The following is a 25,406-nucleotide window of genomic DNA, read 5'->3' as shown; positions in this document are numbered from 1 at the left end:
TCATTTTCTGAACTTGTGTATAAACTCACCGGACACAAACGAGGGATTGTAACTTGTGTAGGAGACAAGGTCATTATCAACACAGAATTTCATCTGGGCTAAAAGCACCATCAAGTCTGTGTCAAAATACTATACATACTTGCTGGGGTTATTACTGCTCCTTCCAAGGCACCTCATTGTGCAGTTGGAAGGACCCACTGTGCTGAGTGGCCAACCATTTTCTGAATGGAAATTGCCCAATGTCGTCCCCTCAGAGCATTTCAGTTGCAGGGAAGGTAATCTGAAAAAAGTTACTTGATACCAACCGGTTCACCTTTGGGTCCTTGTGATCCTTTGATCCCGGGAGTTCCAGGAATTCCATCCAAGCCCCTTCTTCCAGGATGCCCTCTGGGCCCGGGGTCCCCTGGGGCACCCACTTCTCCCTCAGGCTGAGACGCTTCACCTTTTTCTCCTTTAAGTCCTGGATCCCCCAGAGCACCTGGGAATCCCTAGGGCAGTACAGAAACAAGGCTGCATTGCATTTGGGTACGGCTGTTCTTCTGCCAATCTTAAAAAGAAAATGTCAACCAGAATTTTTCAATTTTAATGAATGTGGGTTTTTTTTTTTTAAAGACACTTTCTTTGGCCTACAAGTATAATGTCAAGTTTTTTGGTTTTCTTTTCTCTCTGTTTGCTTCCAAAACTGGAAAAGAATATGGTTAGTGCAATTCAATGCCACACACCCAGTAATATTATTCAATATGATACAAACATCATCATAATTTAGATTATGTTAGAATATTGGTAAATTTTAACATGCATCTATGGATATTTGATTTAAATATATTTATCTTTATATAACTTTCTGATTCACCGTGATAATCAAAAATTTAATTTCTAAAAGTTTATTGAGGTATAATTTACGTATCATGAGATGTATCTGTATACGAAAACAATTCAATGATTTTTAGTAAATTTGTAATTTATGCCACAATCACTGCAATCCAGTGTTAAAACTTTTCCATCACCCCCCCAAATTCCCTCAAATCCATCTGCAGTCAATCCCTGTTCCCAACCTCAGCCGCAGGCAACAACAGATCCACCTACTATCTCTGATACCGTTTTAAATGATTATAAATTCATTACTTCATTCCCTTATTCATTCACACATCATTCATTCATTCCTTTAGTCAAGTATCGATCAAATGCTCTAATATTAAGCACTTTTTGCCAGGAACCAAACTGATAACCTTTGTGTGGCACAACTGTATTTCCAGAGTGTGGTGTTTCCCAAATTGACACTAAAGCTTCCAAAGCATGAAATCTTACTGGAAATCCTGGAAGACCCGTACTTCCTGGGGACCCCGGGCTTCCTGTAATGCCAGATGGCCCTTGTCCTCCTGGAAAGCAGTAAATTATTAAATATTCATTGAATGCCAACTCTGAGTAGCCAGGGTAATGCAGTATATGAAGGGAATAGGGTGTTTTCTTCTGAGGAAAGAAAGACAATTGTATCTTAAAACACCCAGTGCAGGGAGTGAATGGGAGTACATAAGTGGAATAAGAGGTGATGTAAAAAAAAAAAAAATAAAAGGCATTAAAAAAAAAAATCTTACCTTCCTAAAATTCTTGTCTTTATAATTTTAAGGAGAAACATTTATTTGTTTTGATCATAAAAGTACCATATGCTCATTGTAAAAAACAGATTCAGCAAGAAGAGAATAAAAAATCACCCATAAATCCACCACCAGAAGACAATATTTGCTAAAATGTTCATGTATGTGACTCATAAAATTTTATATCCATAACACACTGGACATATACATGGTATTTTGGAATCATATGTCAATAAATACAGATTTATAGCTTCACTTAAAGGGTTGCGTAGTAGCATATTGTGTGGGTCAACCAACATTTATTTAACCAACTGCTGTTTTTAGAATTTAGATCTTTTCCCAACTTTAGTTCTAGTAAACAATGCTATGATAGGTATCCCTAAGTATTTAGTACTTCAAAGTTATCCAGTAATTTAAATAAATTCCTAAAAGTGTAAGTGCAAGACCAAATGGACACAAACTTGTCCGAGGCTTTGGATATCTGTTGCCAAATTACATTTTATTGTACAATTTTATACTTCCTATATGTATTTAAATATCTCTGTAAAGATGATCCTCTAGAGGGTCTTTTGGATGGATCTCAAGCCAATGCGTTAACAAATGTATATTCAGATTTTATTTTTTGCAAGATTTGAGTCAGGGTATATTTTTTGATACTCATCCACATGGTTTTCCTGTTTATATATCTTCTGTGAGCTATACCTGTAGTATGCCAAATGTAGAGAAACCAAGGAAAATTCAACACGGCTAGTTGGTCATCAGTGAGCTGCCCACTTGCATTTCTACCCTTGGGCTAGAGGTCACTCAAAGGGAATGTAGGGAAATAATGATTGCTTTCCTTCTATTCTTTCCCTCCCTCCCTCTCTCCCCAGCTCCTTCCCTTCCTTTTTAGTTTTTGTTTTAATAGGACATTTCACCCAGAGTCTTAGGCACTGAATAGGAGCTGCATGAGGAATAGTCCGCCCCTCGCGCCAGCCCTTTGTCCCCTCTTTCCCTCCCCATCCTTCCCTCTCAGGCCCATCTCAGGGAGTCAGGGGGCAGAGACTACCGAGTAACTAAGGCATTTATGAAGGAGCAGGAGAGTGGCAGGAGGGGCAGAGGAACCCAACTAATGAGACTTTCTCTGCCTCAGGGTTTTGTCTACGGCCAGTTCTGTGCCTGAGGAAAGGGGAGGAGGTAGGGCAGCAGGGATGTGACGCCTGGAGAAACCAGGTGTGGGGGAGGGTCCTGGTTTGGCACAGAGTTCGACAGGAGAAGTGACAAGGGCTTTACTTAGCTCTCAGAATATTGGCCTCTGAGATGGTTTCTTCCCTCAAAAATGGAGTTAGTAGCTAATATTGAAAAAAGTAAGACTTCAGATAAAAACCCTCATTTCTTTCTTCTCAGGAAAAATTGGAAAATCTATCAACACAGGGCCTAAAATGTTGAAAAGTAACAATAGGCTGGAGCTGGTGCGGGATGGCCCCTCCAGTGTGCCTTCCAGTTTACCAGAGTCCTTACCACGCCGTCGCCCCCCATCGGTGTGCTGATTTATTGCACTTACATCCTTCTAAAGAATGAAACCGAGCATCTGCCCTTGGCTCTACCAAAAGTGGGGACCTTAAAAAAACAGACTGAGGAGAGTTGTGTCTTTTAAGAAGAAAAAATGAGAGAGCTTATTTCTTTATGGAAGAAAAAGGTGGTGTGTGTGTGGGATAGCTGCCTTACCCCTCCTAAGTCCTACCCCTGGAGGAACCCCAGTCTATAATTCATGGGGAACCCCATGGTTTGCTAGAATTCAGCAACTAAAATGGAACGGGGGAAATGCCAGTTTTTGTGTTATTTTGGCTTGCTTTATGTTAACAGAGTATGCTTTTGAAAATCTCTAAGTTCATGCAAACCACATCATGACATCCAGATGTCTGATACCTTTTTTCACCACCCAGTGAGCTGACCCTTTTGTACTTGCCTAAACCCTTGTGTGTAAAATGTCTGTACCTGGGATTCCTTTTATGCCGTCCAACCCTGGCAGTCCTGGGAGACCTGGGGGCCCTGGGACACAAGGACATTGTATGCACAAGAGGCCAGGTTCCCCTGCAATGAGAGCATGCGTACATTACTCATAAACCCACACCAAGTCTGCAGAAAGGACAGATGTTTCCCAAACACACAGTCATTTATTACATTAAAAATTTTGGGGGGGGCTAGTGAAAATCATCAAGGACATTGTGCATGTTAATAAAAAATCATTCATCTTGGGGCACCTGGGTGGCTCAGTCAGTTAAGCATCTGCCCCCCGCTCAGGTCCTAGTCCTGGAATCTTAGGATCAAGCCCCATATTGCATTGGGCTCCCTGCTCAGCAGGGGGTCCGCTTTTCCCTCGCCTTCTGCTCCTCCCCCTGCTCATGCTTGTGCTCTCTCTCCCTCTCTCAAATAAATAAACAAAATCTTTGAAAAATTGTTCATGTATTATATTGGCTTACTTTTTCTATCTGACCTTCTTAGTATTCTTAGAGGAAATCCTGAATCAAGAATAAAATATCTAGTCTCTCAGTACCTCTCTCCTTCAGTGCAGGATAAAACACATATTCTAGGCATATCCCACAATTTATTGCATGGGTGCTAAATACATGATTGATTTGCAGATAAATGAATATTTTTAGGCAATTCTTTTGCAAAAGAAGCCACCCCTGACTGCAGTTTGGGATCATTGTTGTTTCGAGGGGCGAATCAGTGATAGGAATGATGATGAGAATGGCTTGCTTTCATAGAGCATCACCACTGATTGAACCAACCTTTGGGCCCATCGGCTCCCGGGATTCCTGGAAACCCTACAAGGCCTGGGAGTCCACCATCTCCAGGTGGACCTTTGCGAAAAACGATGTCACCTGCAAAAAGACAACACCAAAACTAGTGTTTTGTTTCTTTTTGTGTTTTTTATTCAATTAGCAAGTGTTTCAGTAAGATGTATTATTCTATGTGCATGTCCCCCATATTTGTTTTGGAGGCTGCATCTTTTGAAGGTTATCTGCAATTGAAGACTGAAGTGTGTTGACCAGCTTTTCCTTTCTCACTACAGACATGTGATATTTTTTGATACTCGTGCGGTGATTCTTTGAAAGTTTTTATCTGGTTGGTTCTCATCATAAAATCAACCTATGTTATTTTAGCCAATTATTTCCAATTATTCCAAGACTATCCTTTAGAATGTTTAGGCAAAGGGTCACATCGCATTCTATTATCTCAGGTACACTGAATCTTCCTGATATATTGTAGATGCTTAATACATATTGAGTGAAAAGGTTTTGGTAGAGTATCATCTGTTTTCTCTGCATGGCTTATTCACATCAATTGAGTTTGTCATTCTTCAAGAAACCTCTTCCCAGTTTTTCACATGTGTCTGCTACCATAATGTTACAATGAACAGCTAATGCTCTTAAACTCTTGTGTTCTATGACTGGATTTTTTGGTCTTGCCATTTCAAATCTAGGTTGAAGGCAATGCTGATGAAACTAAATATTTCAAAGCAATGCCTATAGCTGCTCGAAACTTCAGAGCAACAAGGTATCAGTGGAGACATTTAATTGAGATGGAATGGGGTGTGGGTAATGTTTGCTTGACTCTGAAAGGAATGCTCATTTTGTGACCCAGTTTTCTGTGTCTTTAAGATGGCTGGATAGTTATCTTTATTTTTATTTATTTATTTATTTATTTTTAATTTTTAAAAATTTTATTATGTTATGTTAATCACCATACATCACATCATTAGTTTTTGATGTAGTGTTCCATGATTCATTGTTTGTGTATAACACCCAGTGCTCCATGCAGAACGTGCCCTCTTTAATACCCATCACCGGGCTAACCCATCCCCCCTCCCCTCTCCCCTCCAGAACCCTCAGTTTGTTTCTCAGAGTCCATCATCTCTCATGGTTCGTCTCCCCCTCCGATTTCCCCCCCTTCATTTTTCCCTTCTTACTTGGATAGTTATCTTTAAACAGTAAAATGTAATGGCAGTTTTATACTTAAGGTAGACATATATGTATACTTACATACTTATACATTTGTATTTACTTGCACATTTTCCTAGTCATGTCATACTTAAGTCAACAAATATTTGAGTACCTACAATGTTCCAGCCCCTGTGCTACATGCTGAGCTTAAAAGAGCAAACCAGACACAGTGTCTGACCTCAAAGAGCTTTGAAGTCTAGTAGGGGAAACTGACAAAGACTGGCAATGTGAGAAACGCTACTATCGGGATAAGCTTGGGTGTTACAGTATGTGGGCTCAGTGTAAACATTCTGCAGGACTTCAAGTTGAAGCTGCAACTAGATGGACAGACAGGTGTTGCTTAGGTAAGAGAAGACAGGAAACCAGGGCCACCTCTATGGGGAGAGGATGCATGGTGTCTTGCAGAGGGAGCTGTATTACCTCAGGCACCCGAGGTCCAGAGCCCGATTACGGCACTCATCAGCACCAAGAGCTGTGCACATTAAGCCCCTGGTCAATAAAATGAGCACATTAAACCTACATCTTGAAAAAGACTTGGAGGACTAGAAATTGTTAAAATCCCTGACACAATGAAAGGTTTTAGTTAAGTTTTATTTTGCTTTGTTTTCCACATAGGTTCACACCAGAGCTTGACAGCTTTTGTTCTTGGACATTATATTGTTTTATTAATGGGATAATTTCTTAAATAGCCATTGGCCTAAAGGGAAGCTTTTATTTTTTTTTTCAAATATTGCTCAAATAGCCAGACATTTAGCTGAATTATCTTATTAACACTAAGAGTTTTCCAGATTATTCTTTTGGATCTTCCAGATTTATAATCACACTGTCTATAAATAATAAATCCTTTCTTAAAAACAAAATCCCTGACACAACAGAAGATTCTTAGGGCTGTTAGGAAGGTTGAGTATAAAACACAAGACCTCCCAGGCACCTTCCAGAGAGGTGTTTTAAGAAACAAAGAGTGACGCATATGTTCTGAGGTTCTGTGTACCTGTCAGCCAGCAGAGAATGCTAGGTGGCTGTGGGGGGCTAGAGAGGTGAAGACAACTCCAGGCACTTCCTGTCCTCTAGGCTGCAGCTGTGTGGTCTCTGACCCACTTTATCTGGCAGCATCTTGCCCCATGCCCCTGCTGCACCTCCAGCCCACACCTCCTTGCCCTGGGTCTTCCTGCTGATGCCAGGGCATGGGATGCCCTGGGAGCCATGCTAACACAGCCTGGAAGAGTGTGTGTGTGGGGGGGGGGGGGGGTTAGTGTGGTCCTGTGGGATATATCTTCGACCCACGACTAATAGGAATGGGTAGATAAATTCTTGCCTCTTGTTCCCCTGGGACAAATTGTCCTGACACAAAGTTGTAGCTTTTAGGAAGATATTCTCCAGGGACCAGACAAGCAGTTGCAGACTTGGCCGAGGCCAACCTGATAACCATCCCTCCTTCTCTGCTTCACTGTCCCTTGTCCCTGCCTCGCACTCCGCCCTCTGTGGGAGCTCAGGCTAAAGCCTTGCTGCACCTGCTATGTCCTTATTCTACCCGAGCTGTCTTCACAGATAGCTCATCAGATGAAACGGCAGCAGAAAGATTGCTCCTAAGACCGACACAGACTGACGGCCAAGATGCAAGGAAGGTTCATTGCCATTGATTTGCACACATCTGTTATTGGGCAATGTACACAATAGGGGCCCGTTAGGTATCTACCTGGTGGTCCTGGATATCCCTGCAACCCAACAGGGCCTGGTGAACCAGGACAACCTGGGGACCCAGGAGGCCCCACTGCATTCTTTCCTGGGGGCCCTCGTTCCCCTTTACTTCCTTTCACTCCTGGAGATCCAGGGGCTCCTCTGGGGCCAAGCCTCAATGACCCTTGGAGAAAAGAATCATGTTAGTGCATTTTCAATGTTTTCTTGACTCATATATATTACTTTTTTAATTGCAGAAAGTAACGTATTCTTATTAACAAAAGTTACACAATCGAGAGGCATAGAAAGCATATAAAACAAAAAGAATATCTTCCTTCCTTCATCTGTGGCCTTGTTAAACTTTCACGGCACAGCGAAGCCCAGAACGTCCCAGTCCCATGAGGTAAGTAAGACAGGGACTTATTTATTACAAGGGACTGAAACAGTTAGAGACACACTGTTGTCTTTTTGTTTAAAAGGACCTCATGAGAAATTCTTCGATATGTGCTGCTTTGTGGATTTTTTCATTAGCGACTAGAAGATACCTACCTTTCAGTGTCTGAAATGAGAAAGAGAGACTGTCCTAATTGGACTTCATTCCTGCCAAACATCTTAGTTATAAAAGAGCATGGTGGGGAGGTAGGCATCTCCTGGGAGACAAGCCTTGCCAGGTGGTACAAAACCATTTCATCTATCCCTCTTAAGGTGACAAGGATGTGAGGAGAGGGCCCGTCTCGAATCCATGCCTTGCAAACAGTTTAAAGAAGAAAGACCTCACCACCAAAGGGCTGAGAACCAGCAGGGGTAATATCTGATTATTTCTGATTATTGAGCATAAGGATTTTGCCATAAAAGCAAATCCCTGTGATTGGCATCTGTTTTAGAGATTTGTAATTTTTACTTCCTAAAGGAGCCTATTCATTACTTGGGGGGCGCTGGTGGAGAGAAAAAACTCTTCCCTAATCTTTGGCCAGATCTCTAAAATATCCTTTTGTATTCCAACTTCAAGAGATACTCATTGTTGGGGCGCCTGGGTGGCTCAGTCGTTAAGCATCTGCCTTCGGCTCAGGTCATGATCCTAGGGTCCTGGGATCGAGCCCTGCATCAGGCTCCCTGCTCAGTGGGAGGCCTGCTTCTCCCTCTCCCACTCCCCCTGCTTGTGTTCCCTCTCTCTCTCTGTTTCTCTCTGTCAAATAAATAAATAAAATCTTAAAAAAAAAAAGAGAGAGATACCCATTGTTAACAATTTGGTGTATATTTTTCCATGCACATGCAGGTACCTATAATATTTATCCATTTATCTATTTTTTTTTACAGTGGGATTATAAGATACATATAGTTCTGCAATCACTTAATTTCAATTCATTTTCAAAATTATGAAATAGTTTAAATATACAACAAGGTATGGAGAAAAATGTAATCAATGGCAGGGCTTATCAAATCTTTGCTATTTTTTTCATGGTTTCGTTTCCTCTACAAAATGACACATGACAGCATTTTAGTTATAATTAAAGTCACTTAGGTTAATCCTTGATTAAATGTCCTTGATCCTAGTCTTCGTCTCTCAAGAGGCAACCACTCCAGTGACTCATGGGTGTTTTTATAAAACATAAACACATAAAAGTTTAATCTATGGGCTGCCTGGGTTGCTCAGTTGGTTAAGCCAGCTACTCTTGGTATCGGCTCAGGTCATGATATCAAGGTGTGGGATTGAGCCCCGTGTAGGGCTCCACACTCAGCAGGGAGTCTGTTTGCGATTCTTTCCCTCTGCCCCTCTCCCGGCTTGTGCGCGCTCTGTCTCTCAAATAAATAAATAAATCTAAAAAAAAAAGTGCAATCTATGTACTTACACAACATGTGGTACACTATGAAAACTACGACTTTTAACCAACCTAATTACTATAAATTACTGTTTTCTACCTCTGTGCCTCCTCTGAGCTTCAAGGCTTCTGCTCCTACACCAGTTTTTGCCTTACACTTTAGTTAAAACCACTGAGAAGTAAAAGAGCATTCCTAAGTCGCTTTGTGTCAGCTTCCACTCCCTTTTCTGCTATGAGTCACAAAGTTAACAATGAAGCTGGAATAATTTTTAGATCAATTAATGAAACATTTGTCTTATGTAAGCAATGCAAACGTGATTTTCCTTTTTTTTTTTTTAAGATTTGTTATTTATTCATTGGAGAGAGAGAGAGAGCATGAGCAGGGGGGAGGAGCAGAGGGAGAGGGAGAAGCAGGCTTCCCGCTGAGCAGGGAGCCTGATGTGGGGCTCCATCCCAGGACCTCGAGATCACGACCTGAGCCGAAGGCAGATGCTTAACCGACTGAGCCTCCCAGGCGCCCCCGTAATTTTCCATTCTATTGGTGCCCCAAGAAACATGTACATACCAGCACTTCCAGGAACCCCAGGGGAGCCGCTGGGACCTACAAATCCGTAACAGTAACTGATTACTCATAAGGACATAAATACTTCCCTCCCCCCATTTTTGAAATCTTGGCTGACCACATTATCGTAATTAATAATAAATACTTTCATACTTTCTCTTCCACTCTCACATAGATATTAGAAAGCTTCACTTATTTAGACAAACTACAGAGAAGAAACTAGTCTGAGATGCCTAACACTCAGAAGCGAATCACGGCACCTTACCACCCGCAAACAAGTCAGCAGACATTTACTAGGAGTCTGCTCTGCTTTTGACGCTTGGCTGGAATGGTGCAGATGGAAGAACAGCAAATAGCTGGAACTGTCCAGGTCCTGTGGTTTGTCCAGATGTTACCTCTCAGATCACTTCTAGCCGTGACAGTGCAACGGGGTTCTAATTCTCTGATACATATGAGTGATTTATAGTGGACATACCAGATTAAAAAAAATCTATATCCGTTCTATACTTCTCTGCCCATTTATTTAAGAACACTGGGAATTTGTACTCTTGTAAGTGAAACTCTCCTTTGAAATCTCATTTGTATCAACAATTTGCCTTAGGTCGGTGGTTCTCGATCCTGCCTGCACACTAGAATAATCTGGGGAGCTTTTACAATCTCCCGGTGCCCAGGGCCCCCCTCCAGACAGTTACATCAGAATGCCAGGGATGGGACCTTGGCATGTCATTGTTTAGAAGTTCCCAGGGATTCTCTGATGTGTGGCCACAGAGGAGAGCTCTTGGCCTACACCTTTCTAGTCTATCCAAAGGGACAGCATCTGAGTAGATGTGACTCCACTTCATGGTGCCAGGAGTCAGGAAACCCAGGTTTCAGGCCCCTCTTGTCACGACTGGGTGGATTTTCTCAAGTTACAGTTTTTCAGGGTCTCTGTCTTTTTCTTTTCTGTCCCCCTGAGATTGCCGATTCTTCCCACTCCCTCCTCCTGCCCTCTGGCCACATTTGTGTTTTCTTGTCAGACTCGAACTTGATGTTTTCACACACAAAGAGAATTTAATTACCTTCTATGGTATAGCACCTATGGAATCTTCATATAAAAGTATGAAAATTAGGACACACCAATACTACCATCCATGAAAATTGGGAAACCTTCCTTTTGCCCCCTACAAATTCTAGGTCTATAAGCACGTTTGTTATACATTGCCTGGAAATAAGCACATGGACATGGGCAGCAAATGCTTTAGGAAGAAATTTATTCTCACCCTGTGGGCCACGAGCTCCTTTGGGCCCTGGTGGGCCTGGAAGTCCTTCATCTCCCTTTTCCTGGTACGAATCATAATATTCTGTCTTCAAGGAAAAATAAACAAATAAAGAGAAAGGATAGCTATTTATGGTGAGCTCACCAAATGCAATATTTCAATGTCCTTTCCCCCCACCCCCAAATGGTATTTTCCTGAATTCATAAGTTGATGTGTTAGCAAGAATAAAGTCATGTATACATGATGGGTAAATTTAAAGATCAAAGTTGATGTTTCTGGTATCACCATATCATATATTTCATGGGCTTTCAGTGAGAAATACATTTTATGATGTGAGCCAGCTCACTCACAGTTCTATCCATACCTAGATATGTGGGGATATGTATACTGAAATTAAAGTTTCACAAGCAGTGACTTACCATTTTGACATATTATCAACTCTGATTTTTTTTTTATTATATTCTATTTCACTTTTTTTTAAAAACGCTTGTCCTTATGGACTAACTTTATTTCAGAGTATGTTGGGACCCACACATCTAAAAATACTCCATTGATTGTTTCTTTGAATTTCAGGATACCATTGGCTTGCAATAATATTGAGGGTTATTGTTTCTAACACGCTTGGTGGACCTACTGCTGGTCTCCTTAACCGTCTGCTTCCTAAGTAGAACTTCCAAGGAAGTTACTAGAAGCTGCAGAATTATATAGAATTGAAAAACACACAGCAAACTAGGAATGCTAAGAATTTCTCTCAAGCGCAACTGACAAATCGATTTCGCTTAGAATTCAGTACACTTATCCTGAAGGAAAGAAGATGGAAATATAAAAATTTGGGTGTTGTTTTGTTTTCTCATATGCTGCATGGGGCCAATTACTTTGTTGGTGTGTTTGAAAAAGATAACAAAGGTATTGTGATTAATCAGTTATGTATAAAATCACAAAAATAATTCATAATAGTGACAGTAATGATAATGTAATAATCTCCATCACAAAATCCATAATGACATACGTGCACCTGCCAAGCGCTGGCTAAGTGCTTTCACAAAATGGCCCATTTCTTCTCTCTGGCAACTCCATAAAAGTATTTTGGGACTACTTGCATCTGGATCATTGGCTTGTTGTGTGAAGATGCGAATTTCCAGGATGCTCCTCCAGTTACTGAGTTAAATTGGGTAGCCTGAGGGGTCTGAGAACTGCAACGCAGTAATGGAACCTTCTCACCCCCACCCCATGAGAGTTTTATCATCATGGACCTTTCCATACAACCAGCATAATCACAAATGGCAGCTCTGCTCAGCACACTGAATGTGAGAACTACGGTCTTTTAAAGGCAGGAGAGAAAGGGATACCAGAATTCAGAGCCTGGGTCCTTAAGCTACAGGGTCCCAAAATAGAGAATATGGGCACTCTGAAGTCAGGAGCTGACAGACATCAAATCCATGTCCATGCCGGAGAGAGGAGTTTGAGCTGGGGGGGGGTGGTCACTGGTTTTCGCTGGCCCTGGTTGAGCTTCTGGTGCATGGAAATACAGGTTGTCATATGTGGGCCCAGCTGGAGTGGGTGGAGCGGGCTCCTTCTCCCCTGGGTGCCCCAGCTGACCTCCAGTGCATCCTTCCTACTCTGCCCAAGGGCACAGGTCTGTTTGGGCCATGTCTGATTGGACAAGGGGTTTCTTCTTTCCCACGGCCCAGGGTGGGCATCTCTAGTGCCTTCCAGAGACCAAATAGGACCAAATAGAAACATTTATCCATTGTCCAATGGACAAATAATGACAACAGCTATTTTCTTCCCTGGCTTGATAAAAAAGTAAATACCATAATCTCTATCTTTAATGAGAGATTCAAAATTTCCTTGATACTTTGAAGGACTTGATCAAATATGACATGGATACTGTCTTTTTTTTTTTAAGATTTTTTTATTTTTATTTATTTGACAGAGAGAGAGAGACAGCGAGAGAGGGAACACAAGCAGGGAGAGTGGGAGAGGGAGAAGCAGGCTTCCCGCGGAGCAGGGAGCCCGATGCGGGGCTCGATCCCAGGACCCTGGGAACATGACCTGAGCTGAAGGCAGACGCTTAACCACTGAGCCACCCCGGTGCACCGACATGGATACTGTCTTTAGTTACACTTACTGGACCACGAAATCCTGGAGGGCCAATGTCCCCTTTCCACCCCTGTATTGAAAGACAGTTACAAATTATAAGGACGTTAATCCAAAGTATTTACATATTTAGTATGCTTAAAAAGCAAAACAGTTAATAAATTAATGCTAAAAGTCATGTTATTTCCATGTAACGTACAAACCAAGTTAAAATGAAAGGGACATTGACTTTGGGTCATTTCCCTGGAGGACCATATCTGGGACAAGAATCCTGTCATCAAGGTCTTGGGAAGAGGTTGTTGTTCTAGTAGCTTTTACGTGTTTCTTCCATGTCAATACCTTCAGAGGGTGTTCCTATGCATTTCACATCCGCATGTTCTCCCCCAGATTACAGGCACAGCAAAACCAGGCTGCAGGTTGTGTGCAATTCCCAGGGTCCCAACTAACCTGTAACCAACCCCCTTCCTTACCAAATCAGGACAGCACTTTCAGAATTCTACCAGAAGTCATATTAGTATAGGATAAATCTTGAATCTGCCCATATGCCTACAATGACTTGAAATGACAATATTTGAAAACATCTGTAACATGTTGTCAGCAACAAACGAAATGGAATACAGTTCATAATTCACTGATCATGACCTTTGAGTGTGTCATGACCCAGAACTAGACTCATGGGGTTCAGCCTACACTTGACCTCCAGTGACCAGAAACCTTCACTTGGAGGACTTGTCCAACTCCTTCCTCATGAAGAAACTAAATCTCACTGGTCATGATGTCAGGCAGCTTCCACCACACAGACAAGTTTTAGATCTTTCCCACAAAACTGCCCTTTGGGTGTCTAAGTAAATTCGTTACATCTCTCATTTCCTCTTAACAAATAAAACTAAGCTACTTTAATGAACTCTGATTGCAATCCCTTGTACCTCTTTTCAGGGCATGACTGGGAAAGGGTGGGAAAACCCAACCAACTAAAAAGGCTGAAGACAGGATGTTAGAGAGGGGATCACCTTAATGCCGTCTTTACCCCGTATCCCAGGGAAGCCCCTGTTGCCTTTGGCTCCCTGTGGAAAAAGAGAATAGGTCAGAAGACATACAAGTCAATTTCTTCTGTGGGAAGCAGGAACAGTTGGAACTCCCCGCCCCCGTTTCTTTAAGATTTATTTATTTATTTGAGAGAGAGAGAGAGCATGTGCACCCATGAGTGGGGGAGGGAAAGAGGGAGAGGGAGAGAGAGAATCTTCAAGCAGACTCCCGGCTGAGCATGGAGCCCATTTCGGGGCTCAGTCCCATAATGCTGAGATCAGGACCTGAGCCAAAATCAAGAGTCGGACACTTAACTGACTGAGCCACCCAGGCGCCCTGGAAATCCTTTTTGAAAAGACAAACTAAGATGTGTTCGGATGATCTCTCTTCGCAGTGAGGGTGTAACACTATGATTCTCAAATACAGGTTTAAAAAGCTATATGCTTTTGCTAGCTTCATAACTAACAGTGATTCCCCAAATCCTTCTTCGTCTAATGGGACTGACATTTCAACAACATCAGTGGGCCAAACATGTCTTTACCTCAGTGCCGGGGAAACCAGGGGCACCATCTTTGCCAGGTTTTCCCTAAAACAAAAACAAAGCAAAAATACATAATTTAATAAATATGGAAAACGTAAATGATATGATCATTTCCTCTTGACCTCGGTCAAGAGAGCCTGACTGAAACTTTCTACCCATTTGTTAGAAGAAAAACCAATTTAATCACAGACCTTCTCTTGCTGAGGAAGGCAGAAGCCAGTCAGAATGGGAAATTAGGGAGGGTGAATGGAAGAAAGATCGGAAAGTAAGATTAGCTAATTCAATGAGATTTGATACTGCCCATCCCAGCTTGGAAGAAAAATTGAAAAACCAGAGAAATGGACAAAAAGACCTAGAAGGAGGGAGGAGTTCACGCTCAAATTATTTATTTGAAATGTTGGCGATTCCCTGACCCGCACACGTGCCAATATTTGAATATATTTATAAAGGCATATTGCAGTGTCCCAAACAGACAAGGCTTTTAGATGAACTATTACAGTGTTTACCCTCTGTGATAGAATTAAACATCATATTGACTGAACACTTTTTCTTAGAAAAAAAAACTTTTCTTGATGTATAATCTTTAGAGTCTTTAAACAATATAGGTGTTGAAATCTTTCCAAAATAGAGCTGGGTGGGTGAGTGGACCCCGGTTGCCTCTGTCTTCCCAGCACCCACGCCACAGTGCGCCCCATCTTCTGTGGAGAGCTGCCCTTTCCTCACTCTGTGTGGGTCTCATGGGACTCTCGGTCACAGTAGCCCCCACCCCGCTGGCCTGGCCAATCCTGGGAACTTTCCCTCCTGGCCACAGTCGTCTCTCCAGGGTGAGACATAGGACCAAGCTGGGCCAATGAGAGCGATTCTTGGGGGTGTTATTAGTGGACACAGGGAGACACACTATCTTCTTGGATGCCATTAACCTGAAGCGGTCCTCTGCTACTTCCTGCTCTTCCTCCCCATTGACGCCTATGTGGAAGATCAGTGTCAAAGGAGACCACGAAGCCAATACCCACAGAGGAGGAGACACGATAGGGAGAGTCCTGCCCATCTTGTTTCAGGCTCTGAGGTCCTCGAAGGCTGTTTTAGCCTTGAAATCCTCAGATACTTGAACAAATAAGTTTCATTTCTTAAATCTTTAAAAAAAAAACTTACAAAAATCAAAGCTAGTTTGAATTGGGCATCTTACACTTGCCTTCTAAAGAGACCTAAGCATTGACTGATACAGGCTGCACACGATACTGAGTTTCCAAATTTACCTGCAGGCCAGGCTCTCCAGGAGCACCTTTTTGAGATCCATAAGATTCTCCAGGCGGTCCCTGTAATTAATGAGAGTTATGTCAAATTTTATGAATCGATTTTTTGACTCACCTCGATTGTCATTAAGTTTTTCCTTCTGATTATTCTGTTATATTTTAAAATGTTCAAATGGGAGGTCATCTCATGTATAAGTGTTCATTTAAAAACAGATGCTAAAATACCAGATGCTGAAGATAAATCGTAAGATGGGAGAGAGGCAGTGGGTGGGTGCACAACCTCGCAGGGATTTCAGCTAGAAGAGGCTGTGAAATAATTCTAGTATATTCCATGATGTCTGTGGTGAAATATTATCATGCTTTAGCTAATATTAAGATTTTAAAGTAGATCATACATCCAAATACACACTAAGGCTCTACTTCATGTTTCGAGGGAACAGCATGACTCTAAAGAACCTACTGAGGGTCCAGGAGGTCCGGATTTCCCCAGGGCTCCCTTGTCTCCCTTTTCCCCCTTGAGATCCTGCGACAAAAACAATTTAAAGTCATTACACACAGATCAAACAAGATTATACCGCTTTTACTTGAAAATTTTCTCCATCTGTTCAACAAACTGGATCTACAAACTACTTATGTATCTCCTGTTAACATGACAGATTATCATTTTTCCTATTTCAGATTTTATACTTGTGAACCCGTTGAAGCCATATATGAACTTTTGTTGTTTTAAAGAAAGTATCTTTTGGGTCCAAATATGTTAAATCAATTTAATTCCTGAATCAGTTTTCAATAACCACATTCAAATCATTCCCAATGTATCTTATTTTCATTTTTAATATAAATATACAGAATTATTTTCATTGGGATCAATTAGTTTCTGATCAGATGTTATAAGGAGGATTTGATTGTGTTAATCAGGTTTATTTGTGTTCTTATCACATTTATTGACTGTATTTTCTCCAGTGTGGGTCTCCTTGTGGAGCATCATTTTTTTCAAACTCAAAGATTTTCGCCTAGGTCAAATCTTCCAGATCTAGTTTTTGTCAAGATAAGATTTATTTTTCTGTCCATTTCCAGCCAATAAAATTTTATACTTCATTAATTTTATTTTTGTTGATTACCTCTGAGAAGTTTAGTTATTTTCCTTACATCAATTTTTTCCAATCTTCAGTGATATTATTTTGGTCATATCAAATTTCACCATGTTTTGTTTTAACTCTTCTCAGTTTTGTTTTGATAAACAAAACTTCTATCATTAAGAATTAATTATATTGGAGAGGCAAAGGGGTTTATTTTTTAGGTGATGAAAATGTTCTAAAATTGCATGTGGTAATAGTTGTACAACCCCACAAATACACTAAAAGCCACTGAATTGTGTACTAAATAAGTGAGATTCATGGTATATAAATTATATCTGAATAATGTTGTTAAAATTAATTATAACTAAAACCCATGAGTTTTATTCTTTAAAACAGTGAATTATATGGTATGTGAATTACATTTCAATCAAGCTATTATTAAAAACAATCAGAAGTTTAAAAGAGAACAAGAATTTATATTTATTTCTTAGTTAATCCACAAAAAAATTGTTAATTAACCCCTCACTTCCCCACCCCCCCAGACATTCTGGGATCAACCTTGTGTCTAGGTTTGGGGTATTATACTGTGATTCACTTTTTCTGAGCATTCAGTTCAGTTCTATATCCTGGTCCTTCTAGCTACCTCATGGTGGAAGCAAAAAGCAGATGTTCATTTTGAAAAACAGGGCCACAGTGTCCTTGGAGAAGAATGCAGGCCACATTGCCCTTGGGGATATAATGTCAGGTAAAAATGTCCCCTTTGATTGTAATACCATTCCACTGATATCTTTAGGTCATTACTATTCAGTTGGATCACAGCCATACACCTATTTTGTTATCATTTATCAAAAATACTCACCAAATCCCCATCTGAGTTAGGAACAATGAGAGGGGGTGAGGATAAAAGGTGAGCAAAATTAGATCCAAGCTCTACCTTCTAGAATCGTGGAAGCTGCTAGCCTCTGATCTTGCCTCAGATCTCTGTCTCATGTTTTCTGGTTCACGAGTAAAAGATGGGAAAAAATAAACTCCAGAGGCTCAGGCTGGCTGAGAGAGCTCAGAGGGCAAAGCTTATAAAAGAGGTAAGGGATCAGGAGGACCTCACCCCGGAAGTGAGAACGTACAACCTGAGTAATAAAATGGAAGAGTTACCGTTCTGTTATCTGGGCCTGTTAGCGTGACAATAACCGTTCCTGGTGGTCCAGGGGGTCCTGTTAATCCTTTCACACCCTAAAGACAAACACATTCAGGAATGCAAAACCAAACAACATCACCTTTGCTTTTTGGAGAGAAAGACTCTCCCCTTTGGTTCTTAGGTAAGAAGATAGCGCAAATGACAGAGCAAACATGTTTGTTCCAGGGTCACTTAGTGACTAAGATGTACAGGATGATTGCTATGAGACGTAAAATGTCTTGCCCACAAATAAACCACAATATTTGAATTACCCGCTCTCCTTTTTGTCCTATCACTTTATCGCCCATGGAACCCTGTAAGAAAAGACAACACTAAATTATTTTTTAAAAATGGAGATGAAGAGTCTAAATCCACTGACGTTCCAATGTTTGTAACTGAACGTTTATATTTTAATGGTAATGTTAGTATTATAAAAATTACTTTAGCTGTTTCTTGGAGGAGAGGGGCAATACGTTTCTTTCAAAAGTGGAGATCACGAAGTGCAGAAAGCTTAATGGATTGACTTTCTATGGCAAATGATGACATGACGTGTGGCGGGATGGGAAAGGGAAACCAGCTCAGAGGACATTTTCTGGCTCAGCCACTGGCTGGTTATCTAATTTTCTGATGCCCTAGTCTTAAATTCTCGTCTTAAAGATACAAAGGAAGGGTGGCTGAACTTCTGGATTCTGAAATTCAAAAGTTGATAGGGAGGCTAAGAAAACATTTCAGGCTATCTGACTTCACTAGTAATTTAGTGAAATGAGCTATGTCTAATGTGAACAGTCTGTCTCACTAACAATGGCTGATCTATCATTTCAACCAATGCCTCCTTGCCTTTTTAAAATTATTTATTTAAATTTTGTTAGTTACCATACAGTGCAATACTGATTTCTGGAGTAGAGGTCAGTGATTCATCACTTCCATACTATATCCAGTGCGCATCACAAGTGCCTCCTTGAGGTTTTACTCTTGAGTATACAGATCTTCCCCCCATTAGCCCACAAGGTATAGGACAAATGCTCAAGATGAGGAATCAAAAGACTTTAAATCTCAGCTCTGTCATTTACTGTCTCTTTGACAACTCACGTAAATAATGAGATAATTATTGTGAAAGCACCTTGGCAAGTTCCCTACACACAAAGTCTAGCTGGTAGTAGCAAGAGATACGGCGTTAGGACTAATTTCCTAGGGGCCTCAGCCTCACTCCACATTTTCCTACTTAGTTAAACAAGGGGCTCAGAATAAGCCACCCCAAAATATCACTTTGGCATAAGAATTATTTTGAGCTCCAGACAATTGAGTAACAGCAAATGCAGAAAAAGTTCTCTACCCTCCTCCATCTACCTAAGGGCAGGGCATGGAGGCATCTTCCCTTGGTGAAGATGTCACCTGGCTCTTCTCCTGTACCAGGAAGAGGAGACAACTCTGATCTCTGGACCCAGCACTGACTGAAATCTGCATCAACAAACCTTACTGAAATAACCCTCATCTTCCATTAGTTTCCCCCTTATACTTACTTTCCCACAATTTACTACCCCTACCAGCTCAAAACCCCTTTCCTTTGTCTTGTCACTCCTCCACAAATGTATCACCCTTTGTTAAAATGTTACACAAGCCTCTGGGCCTGACAGCCTCTCTGGGGTTTTCATTTCATTTCTGTGAGGCCCCCACATGCATATGAAATAAACCTTCTTCTCCTGTTAATCAGTCTTTTTTCAGTTCCATATGCATGTCCCCTCTCAGGAACCTAAGAGGATAGAGAAAAGTTTTTCCTCCCCAACACCAGCAATCGGTCTTTTCATGAGAAAGACATGCAGGACTCTGTTTAATAAGCACATGAATATTCACCCTTCATTTCCTAGCATCAAGATCAGGTTGGTGTTGGGAAGCAGGCCACCACAAATTTTATAGGATAAAGTGTTGGATGATCAGTAGGATTATCGGAAATGAGAAATCTATGGACTTGCCCTTTTTTTTTTTTTAAAGATTTTATTTATTTATTTGAGAGAGACAATGAGATAGAGAGAGCATGAGAGGGGATAGGGCCAGAGGGAGAAGCAGACTCCCCGCCGAGCAGAGAGCCCGATGCGGGACTCGATCCCAGGACTCCAGGATCATGACCTGAGCCGAAGGCAGTCGCCCAACCAACTGAGCCACCCAGGCGCCCCACGGACTTGCCCTTTCTTAATAGGGAGCTCCTTATAACTGAATTATCAGGAATCAAGTTACTAAGTGCAGGGAGAAGAGAATGAGGGGTACAGAGCTGCCTGTCCTGTTTCCTTCCCTGCCGGGAATCCTGTGGCTTCTAGAGAGGGGCCAGGCAGTGACCACGTGTCCAATCAGACCAGGTTTGGCTTTTAACTTGTTCTCAGTGTTCTGGCTGCTGTGATATATGAACTGTAATCTACCTTAGGTCCTGGAGGTCCCATGGTTCCTGGAAAGCCCTAGAAAAAGCCACAAGTTAAAAAAAAAAAAAAAAAGCCACAAGTTAAAATTACAGCAGAAAATGTGCCAAGCCGAAAACTCTGTGTAAAGTTTTTCGATATAATGAATTTATTAGGTTACAGGGTCTATAGCAGTGATGACTTCATACTCACTGAGAATCCCGGAGGGCCAGGTGGACCAACAGGTCCTGGAAAGCCTGGAAGGCCTGGTAAACCCTGTAATTTAAGAGAATAGAGTGAGTTTGAATTTACTTCTCACCTAAGAACAATGTCCATTAATTAAATCCATTACAATATTTTAATGAAACCTGAGGAACATGACGCCTGTCATTTATGGCTGCAGTTAATTACAAAAAAAGAAAAAAACAAGATGCCTGAAAGTGTGTTGCCATGTATAACAGGCAGCCAGGAATATCCTGATGGCAACATTTCCAGGAGAATGACCAGAGCAGGTTTTTAAATTTTTAAAATTTTGCTTTTCTGTCTCTCTGTCTGCCTGTCTGTCTCTCTCAGCCAAGCATGCTCCTTTGGTAGGGCCTTCCACCTGCTCTCCTTATGCCTAGAACCTCTTTCCCCAGACATATTTATGACTCACTTCTTCTCCCTTTTCTTATTTTCACTCAAATGTCATCCTTTCCCTCCATCCAATCTAAAGCCACAACCCTCCTTCCAACTTGGACACTTCCTCTCCCCTGCCCCTGCATTATTTTCCTCCTTGAAATTTACTATTTAACACACCATGCACTTACTAATTTATATCTTTTCTGTTTTCCCCTACTAGAATGTCAGATCCATGAGGGCAAGAATTTTTTTTTAACCCTTTTTTGGCTAATTTATGCACCATGGTATCTCTAGAGCCTAGGACAGCTGCTGACACATAATTGGGATGTAATAAATATTTCTTGTATAGATGAATGTCCTACTGCTATATCTTCATCAGCAGCATTTGGTAGTACCTAGCCAACACTCAATGTACATTTAAGGGGCACATTAATGTCCCAGATGCGCTGCTAATCTCTTCTTACTGGATCCCTTTCCTCCAGCATCAGGCCCCATAAATGTTTCCTAAGCAAGAAAAATGAAGAGCCATCATGTTCTGCATCTTTCCTCAAAGGTCAGTAAAGGCTCCTAACTGCATCGTTGTGTCATTTTGTGGCTCACCTTCAGTTGGCATGGCTCACCATCAGGGAGTTCGACAACCTACACTCAAACTCTTTGGCTCACTTAGACAAATTTCCAGAAATTTCCACATACACTTCTGAACTAAGTTAAGATATTTCTGGTTAATTAACCTTGAAGTTAGTACCTGTGCCTTAGGTTTATCAAAAGACCCTTTTGAATCCCAAAGTAAAGCATACACAGTCCCCCAAATAGCTGTGTCTCTTCCTACCCATTAGGGATCACACTCAGATCTACATACATATAGATCAGAAGGTAAACCACTCAACAGGAGAAAGATGCATTTAAATAAAACCCAGTTACTTACTGTCATGCAAAATTTGAAACAGGGCTGTTATTTAACATTATAGTTTTAAATGATATTCAATGTATGATATAAACCTATCCTTGATTTCAACAAATACAGAATAAGTGGAGCATAACTATTCCTTGAAGATTCCTCCTTAGGTTTAGGAAAGCCTGGGTAATTGAGATTTAAGAAGAGATTAAAAGACTTAAGCACAAAATCATCCTTTTATATTAGTTTCATGGAGTTTCTTATGAGGTGAATGTTTTTAGAATGAAATGAAGTCAATGCCAACAGAAGAAATATGAATGTCTACTTCAAATGTTCTTGTGGTTGTCAGAGGTGGGGTTGAAGGGAGGGCAAAATGGGTAAAGGGGGTCAAAAGGTAGAAACCTCCCGTTATAAATAAATAAGTCTTGGGGGTGTAAGGTACAGCATAGTGACTACAGCTAACAATACCGTACTCCAGATTTGAAGGTTGCTAAGAAAGTAAAGTTCTCATCACAAGAAAAAAAGAGTATTTGTCACTGTGGTTACGGAGGTTAACTAGACTTATTGTGGGGATCATTCCACAATATGTACAAATATCTCATCATTACCTTGCACATCTGAAATGAATATAATGTCATATGTCAATAATACCTCAATAAAAAAAGAAAATGAAACAAAAAAGAAAAAAGAAAACAGAAAACAAACCATAAAAATGTTCCTAAGAGAGTGAGAAAGAGATTTGGGGGAAAAGAGAAAGAGGAGAGACAGACAAAGACAGAGTCCACAGAGACAGAGAGGAGAAAAAGGAGAGGGACAGACAGACAGAGAGCCAGAGTCAGAGCCAGAGGACTGAGAATAATGAGACCTTCTCTGACGTGCAATACCTGGAATCCCGGAGCTCCTGGCAGCCCGGGGTCACCTCTTCCATCAAGTTCTATACCTTCTGCAGCAGGAGCACCCTTGAAAATGAAGAACTTCATTAAACATAGTTGATGTTATATTTTCAAAACTCCTTTAAATGCTTCTTCAAGGTCCTACTGCTTCAAGGATAAAAGTGCTTTTCAGGATATATACTTGGGGAAATGATTTAGGATTGTGTAGTTACTCCATTTTGAAGAAATAAAAGATTTTCCTATCTCCTAAAATTGACAGTTTACTGTGGAAGGAAGAAAGACACAAAGATGAGAAACCATTCCTCAAGATACCAAAATTAGTGGCAACTCTTGATCTAGAAGGTGGTGCCGCCAGGCTGAGGTTAGTTCTCTTCCCCTAGACTCTATTTCCTAAAAGGATTTTACAAACATTGTATTCCTTAAGAGATATTTATGACAAGAGCTAAAAGAAGTTGTTGAATAGGAATAAATATCATGTCCCAATTATTAATTGGTTTCTGAATTAATTATGAAGCCTAATTTGTAATTTCTTATACCTCATTATTTAATAGAAATCTTTTCATATGTCCACTTAGAGATTTTCAATAATAATATGCCACACGTGACTTACCTTTTCTCCTTTCAAACCAACAGCACCCTATAAAAAGGAAACCAAATACTTAACATCACTGCTTGGTCCTTGCTGCTGTTCTGCCCCCTCTCCCACTGTCTACTTCCCACCGTTTTTTTAAATTTTTTATTGAAATTCAATTAATCAATATACAATGTATTATTAGTTTCAGAGGCAGTTTAGTGATTCATCAGTTGCATATAACACCCAGTGCTCATTACATCATGTACCCTCCTTAATGTCCATCACCCAGTGACCCCATCCCTCCACCACCTCCCCTCCAGCAACCCTCAATTTGTTTTCTATGATTAGGAGTCTCTTATGGTTTGTCTCCCTCTCTGATTTCATCTTGTTTTCTTTTTCCCTCCCTTCCCCTATGCTCCTCTGTTTTGTTTCTTAAATTCCACATATGAGTGAAATCATACGATCATTGTCTTTCTCTGATTGACTTATTTCGCTTAGCATAATGCCCTCTAGTTCCATCCATGTCGTTGCAAATGGCAAGATTTCATTTTTTTTTGATGGCTGAGTAGTATTCCATTGCACATATATTCCCACTGGTTTTTAAACATGCTCGAGTTTCTTTCATTTAAACAAACAAAATCTCCCCCCACCAGTCTCTCCTTCGTGTCATCTGCAATCTTCCCATTCTGTTCATTCCTCAGTGCCCCACCTGCCTCCTGCCTCCATCCATGCTGGAAATATCCCTTCCTAAGGCTTGCAATGACGGTGACGTTGCTAGAATCAATGACAAGACCTCAGATCTTATTGGACGTCTCAGCAGCATTAGTCAGCTGTCAGCCACTCCCTCTACTCAAAAACATCTTTCCTGGGCTTCCATAATATACTCCTCTTGGTCTTCTTTCTACCACGAGGCCCCTCCTCTTTACAGGTGTATTCTCCTTGACCCAGCCATCCTGTGCTGGGGCTTGTCTGTTCTGAGGGTCTTTTCCCCTCCTTCTCTCGCTCCTTGTGTCACCACCATCTGGGGCCTCTCCTCTAAGTGAATCCAGCTGCCTATCACTCATCTCTGCTTGGATGTCTCAAAAGCGAAATAAAACCTCGAAGCACAAACCTGAACTCAAAATGCATTTATTCATTCATCCCCCCACCCATGCGCTGAATGTCTACTACCGGCGGCCCCCGACTTCCGCAAAGTCATGATGGATGTCAGCACCCAGCCATTCTGTAAATGACTCTTGTTTGTACTTTATACAGAGTTAGAGATGGATACCTACTGGGATCCCCGGGTAGCCTGGTGTCCCCGGAAGGCCTGGAAACCCTTGCTCACCCTGGAAGGCATACAAAGCTTGTTACTCTTTTTAGTTGTTCTAGAACAGCCTATTGAGATATTTTCCCTGTTTCTCCCAGCCCTGCAGTGGTAAATCTAGACTAAGTAACCCAAATTCCTTATGGCTACTGGGTCATGAGGCTGAAGGCCAGACAACCATTATCTTAATTGAAAACAGGATTAGAATCTACTGTTTCTCAAATTGTGCATAAACGGCAAAAGTATAATTGTGCCAAGAACTTTTTAATTGCTGTTTCCTTGAAACTTGAGTAATTAGTTCTTTCATGGCCACCATTCTGGGGGAAAGGAGGGTGCTGTCACCAAACAAATGGCACGAGTGAACACTGGAAAGCTCAGTCACTTTTCTCAAAAGACCAATTTTGCATTCCAAGCTTTCGTTTCTGATTTACATACACTCACAACCTTAGGTGAAGGGTGAGCCCCCAGTTGTCCTTCTGTGGAAGAACATGAGAGAATGTCCTCAAAAGACAATCAGAAACCAAGCCATAAGAAGAAAGAAGACCATCATGTTTCTGTCCTGAAGACACATACCAATGGTTCTGGCTAAAAAAGTCTCTCAAGGAAAGTCTGTGCCTTCTCTTTCCTCCTTCCCCTTGATTGATTCATTCTGCAAAAT

General features: G+C 41.2%; 1 protein-coding gene across 1 annotated transcript in view; it reads right to left on the bottom strand.

The window, feature by feature from the left end:
• Nucleotides 1-25,406, bottom strand: part of COL4A3 (collagen type IV alpha 3 chain) — a 127,826-nt gene that overhangs the window by 32,143 nt on the left and 70,277 nt on the right. The window contains exons 7-25 of the mRNA XM_045867844.3: nucleotides 24,717-24,770; nucleotides 23,479-23,505; nucleotides 22,860-22,934; nucleotides 20,673-20,735; nucleotides 20,484-20,519; nucleotides 18,345-18,386; nucleotides 18,051-18,128; nucleotides 16,280-16,342; nucleotides 15,823-15,882; nucleotides 14,567-14,611; nucleotides 14,010-14,063; nucleotides 13,031-13,072; nucleotides 10,903-10,987; nucleotides 9,647-9,682; nucleotides 7,281-7,445; nucleotides 4,370-4,462; nucleotides 3,573-3,668; nucleotides 1,309-1,379; nucleotides 306-488 (exon numbers count right to left, since the gene is read on the bottom strand). Of these exons, the coding sequence (XP_045723800.1) occupies nucleotides 306-488; nucleotides 1,309-1,379; nucleotides 3,573-3,668; nucleotides 4,370-4,462; nucleotides 7,281-7,445; nucleotides 9,647-9,682; nucleotides 10,903-10,987; nucleotides 13,031-13,072; nucleotides 14,010-14,063; nucleotides 14,567-14,611; nucleotides 15,823-15,882; nucleotides 16,280-16,342; nucleotides 18,051-18,128; nucleotides 18,345-18,386; nucleotides 20,484-20,519; nucleotides 20,673-20,735; nucleotides 22,860-22,934; nucleotides 23,479-23,505; nucleotides 24,717-24,770 (1,368 nt within the window). The remainder of the gene's footprint in view (nucleotides 1-305; nucleotides 489-1,308; nucleotides 1,380-3,572; nucleotides 3,669-4,369; nucleotides 4,463-7,280; nucleotides 7,446-9,646; nucleotides 9,683-10,902; nucleotides 10,988-13,030; nucleotides 13,073-14,009; nucleotides 14,064-14,566; nucleotides 14,612-15,822; nucleotides 15,883-16,279; nucleotides 16,343-18,050; nucleotides 18,129-18,344; nucleotides 18,387-20,483; nucleotides 20,520-20,672; nucleotides 20,736-22,859; nucleotides 22,935-23,478; nucleotides 23,506-24,716; nucleotides 24,771-25,406) is intronic.

This window comes from Mirounga angustirostris, unplaced genomic scaffold (genome assembly GCF_029215605.1).
Source record: "Mirounga angustirostris isolate CCGP_5_RB_7025 unplaced genomic scaffold, mMirAng1.0.hap1 SCAF_3, whole genome shotgun sequence".
Taxonomy (NCBI): domain Eukaryota; kingdom Metazoa; phylum Chordata; class Mammalia; order Carnivora; family Phocidae; genus Mirounga; species Mirounga angustirostris.
This window is presented reverse-complemented; position numbering and strand designations above follow the sequence as displayed.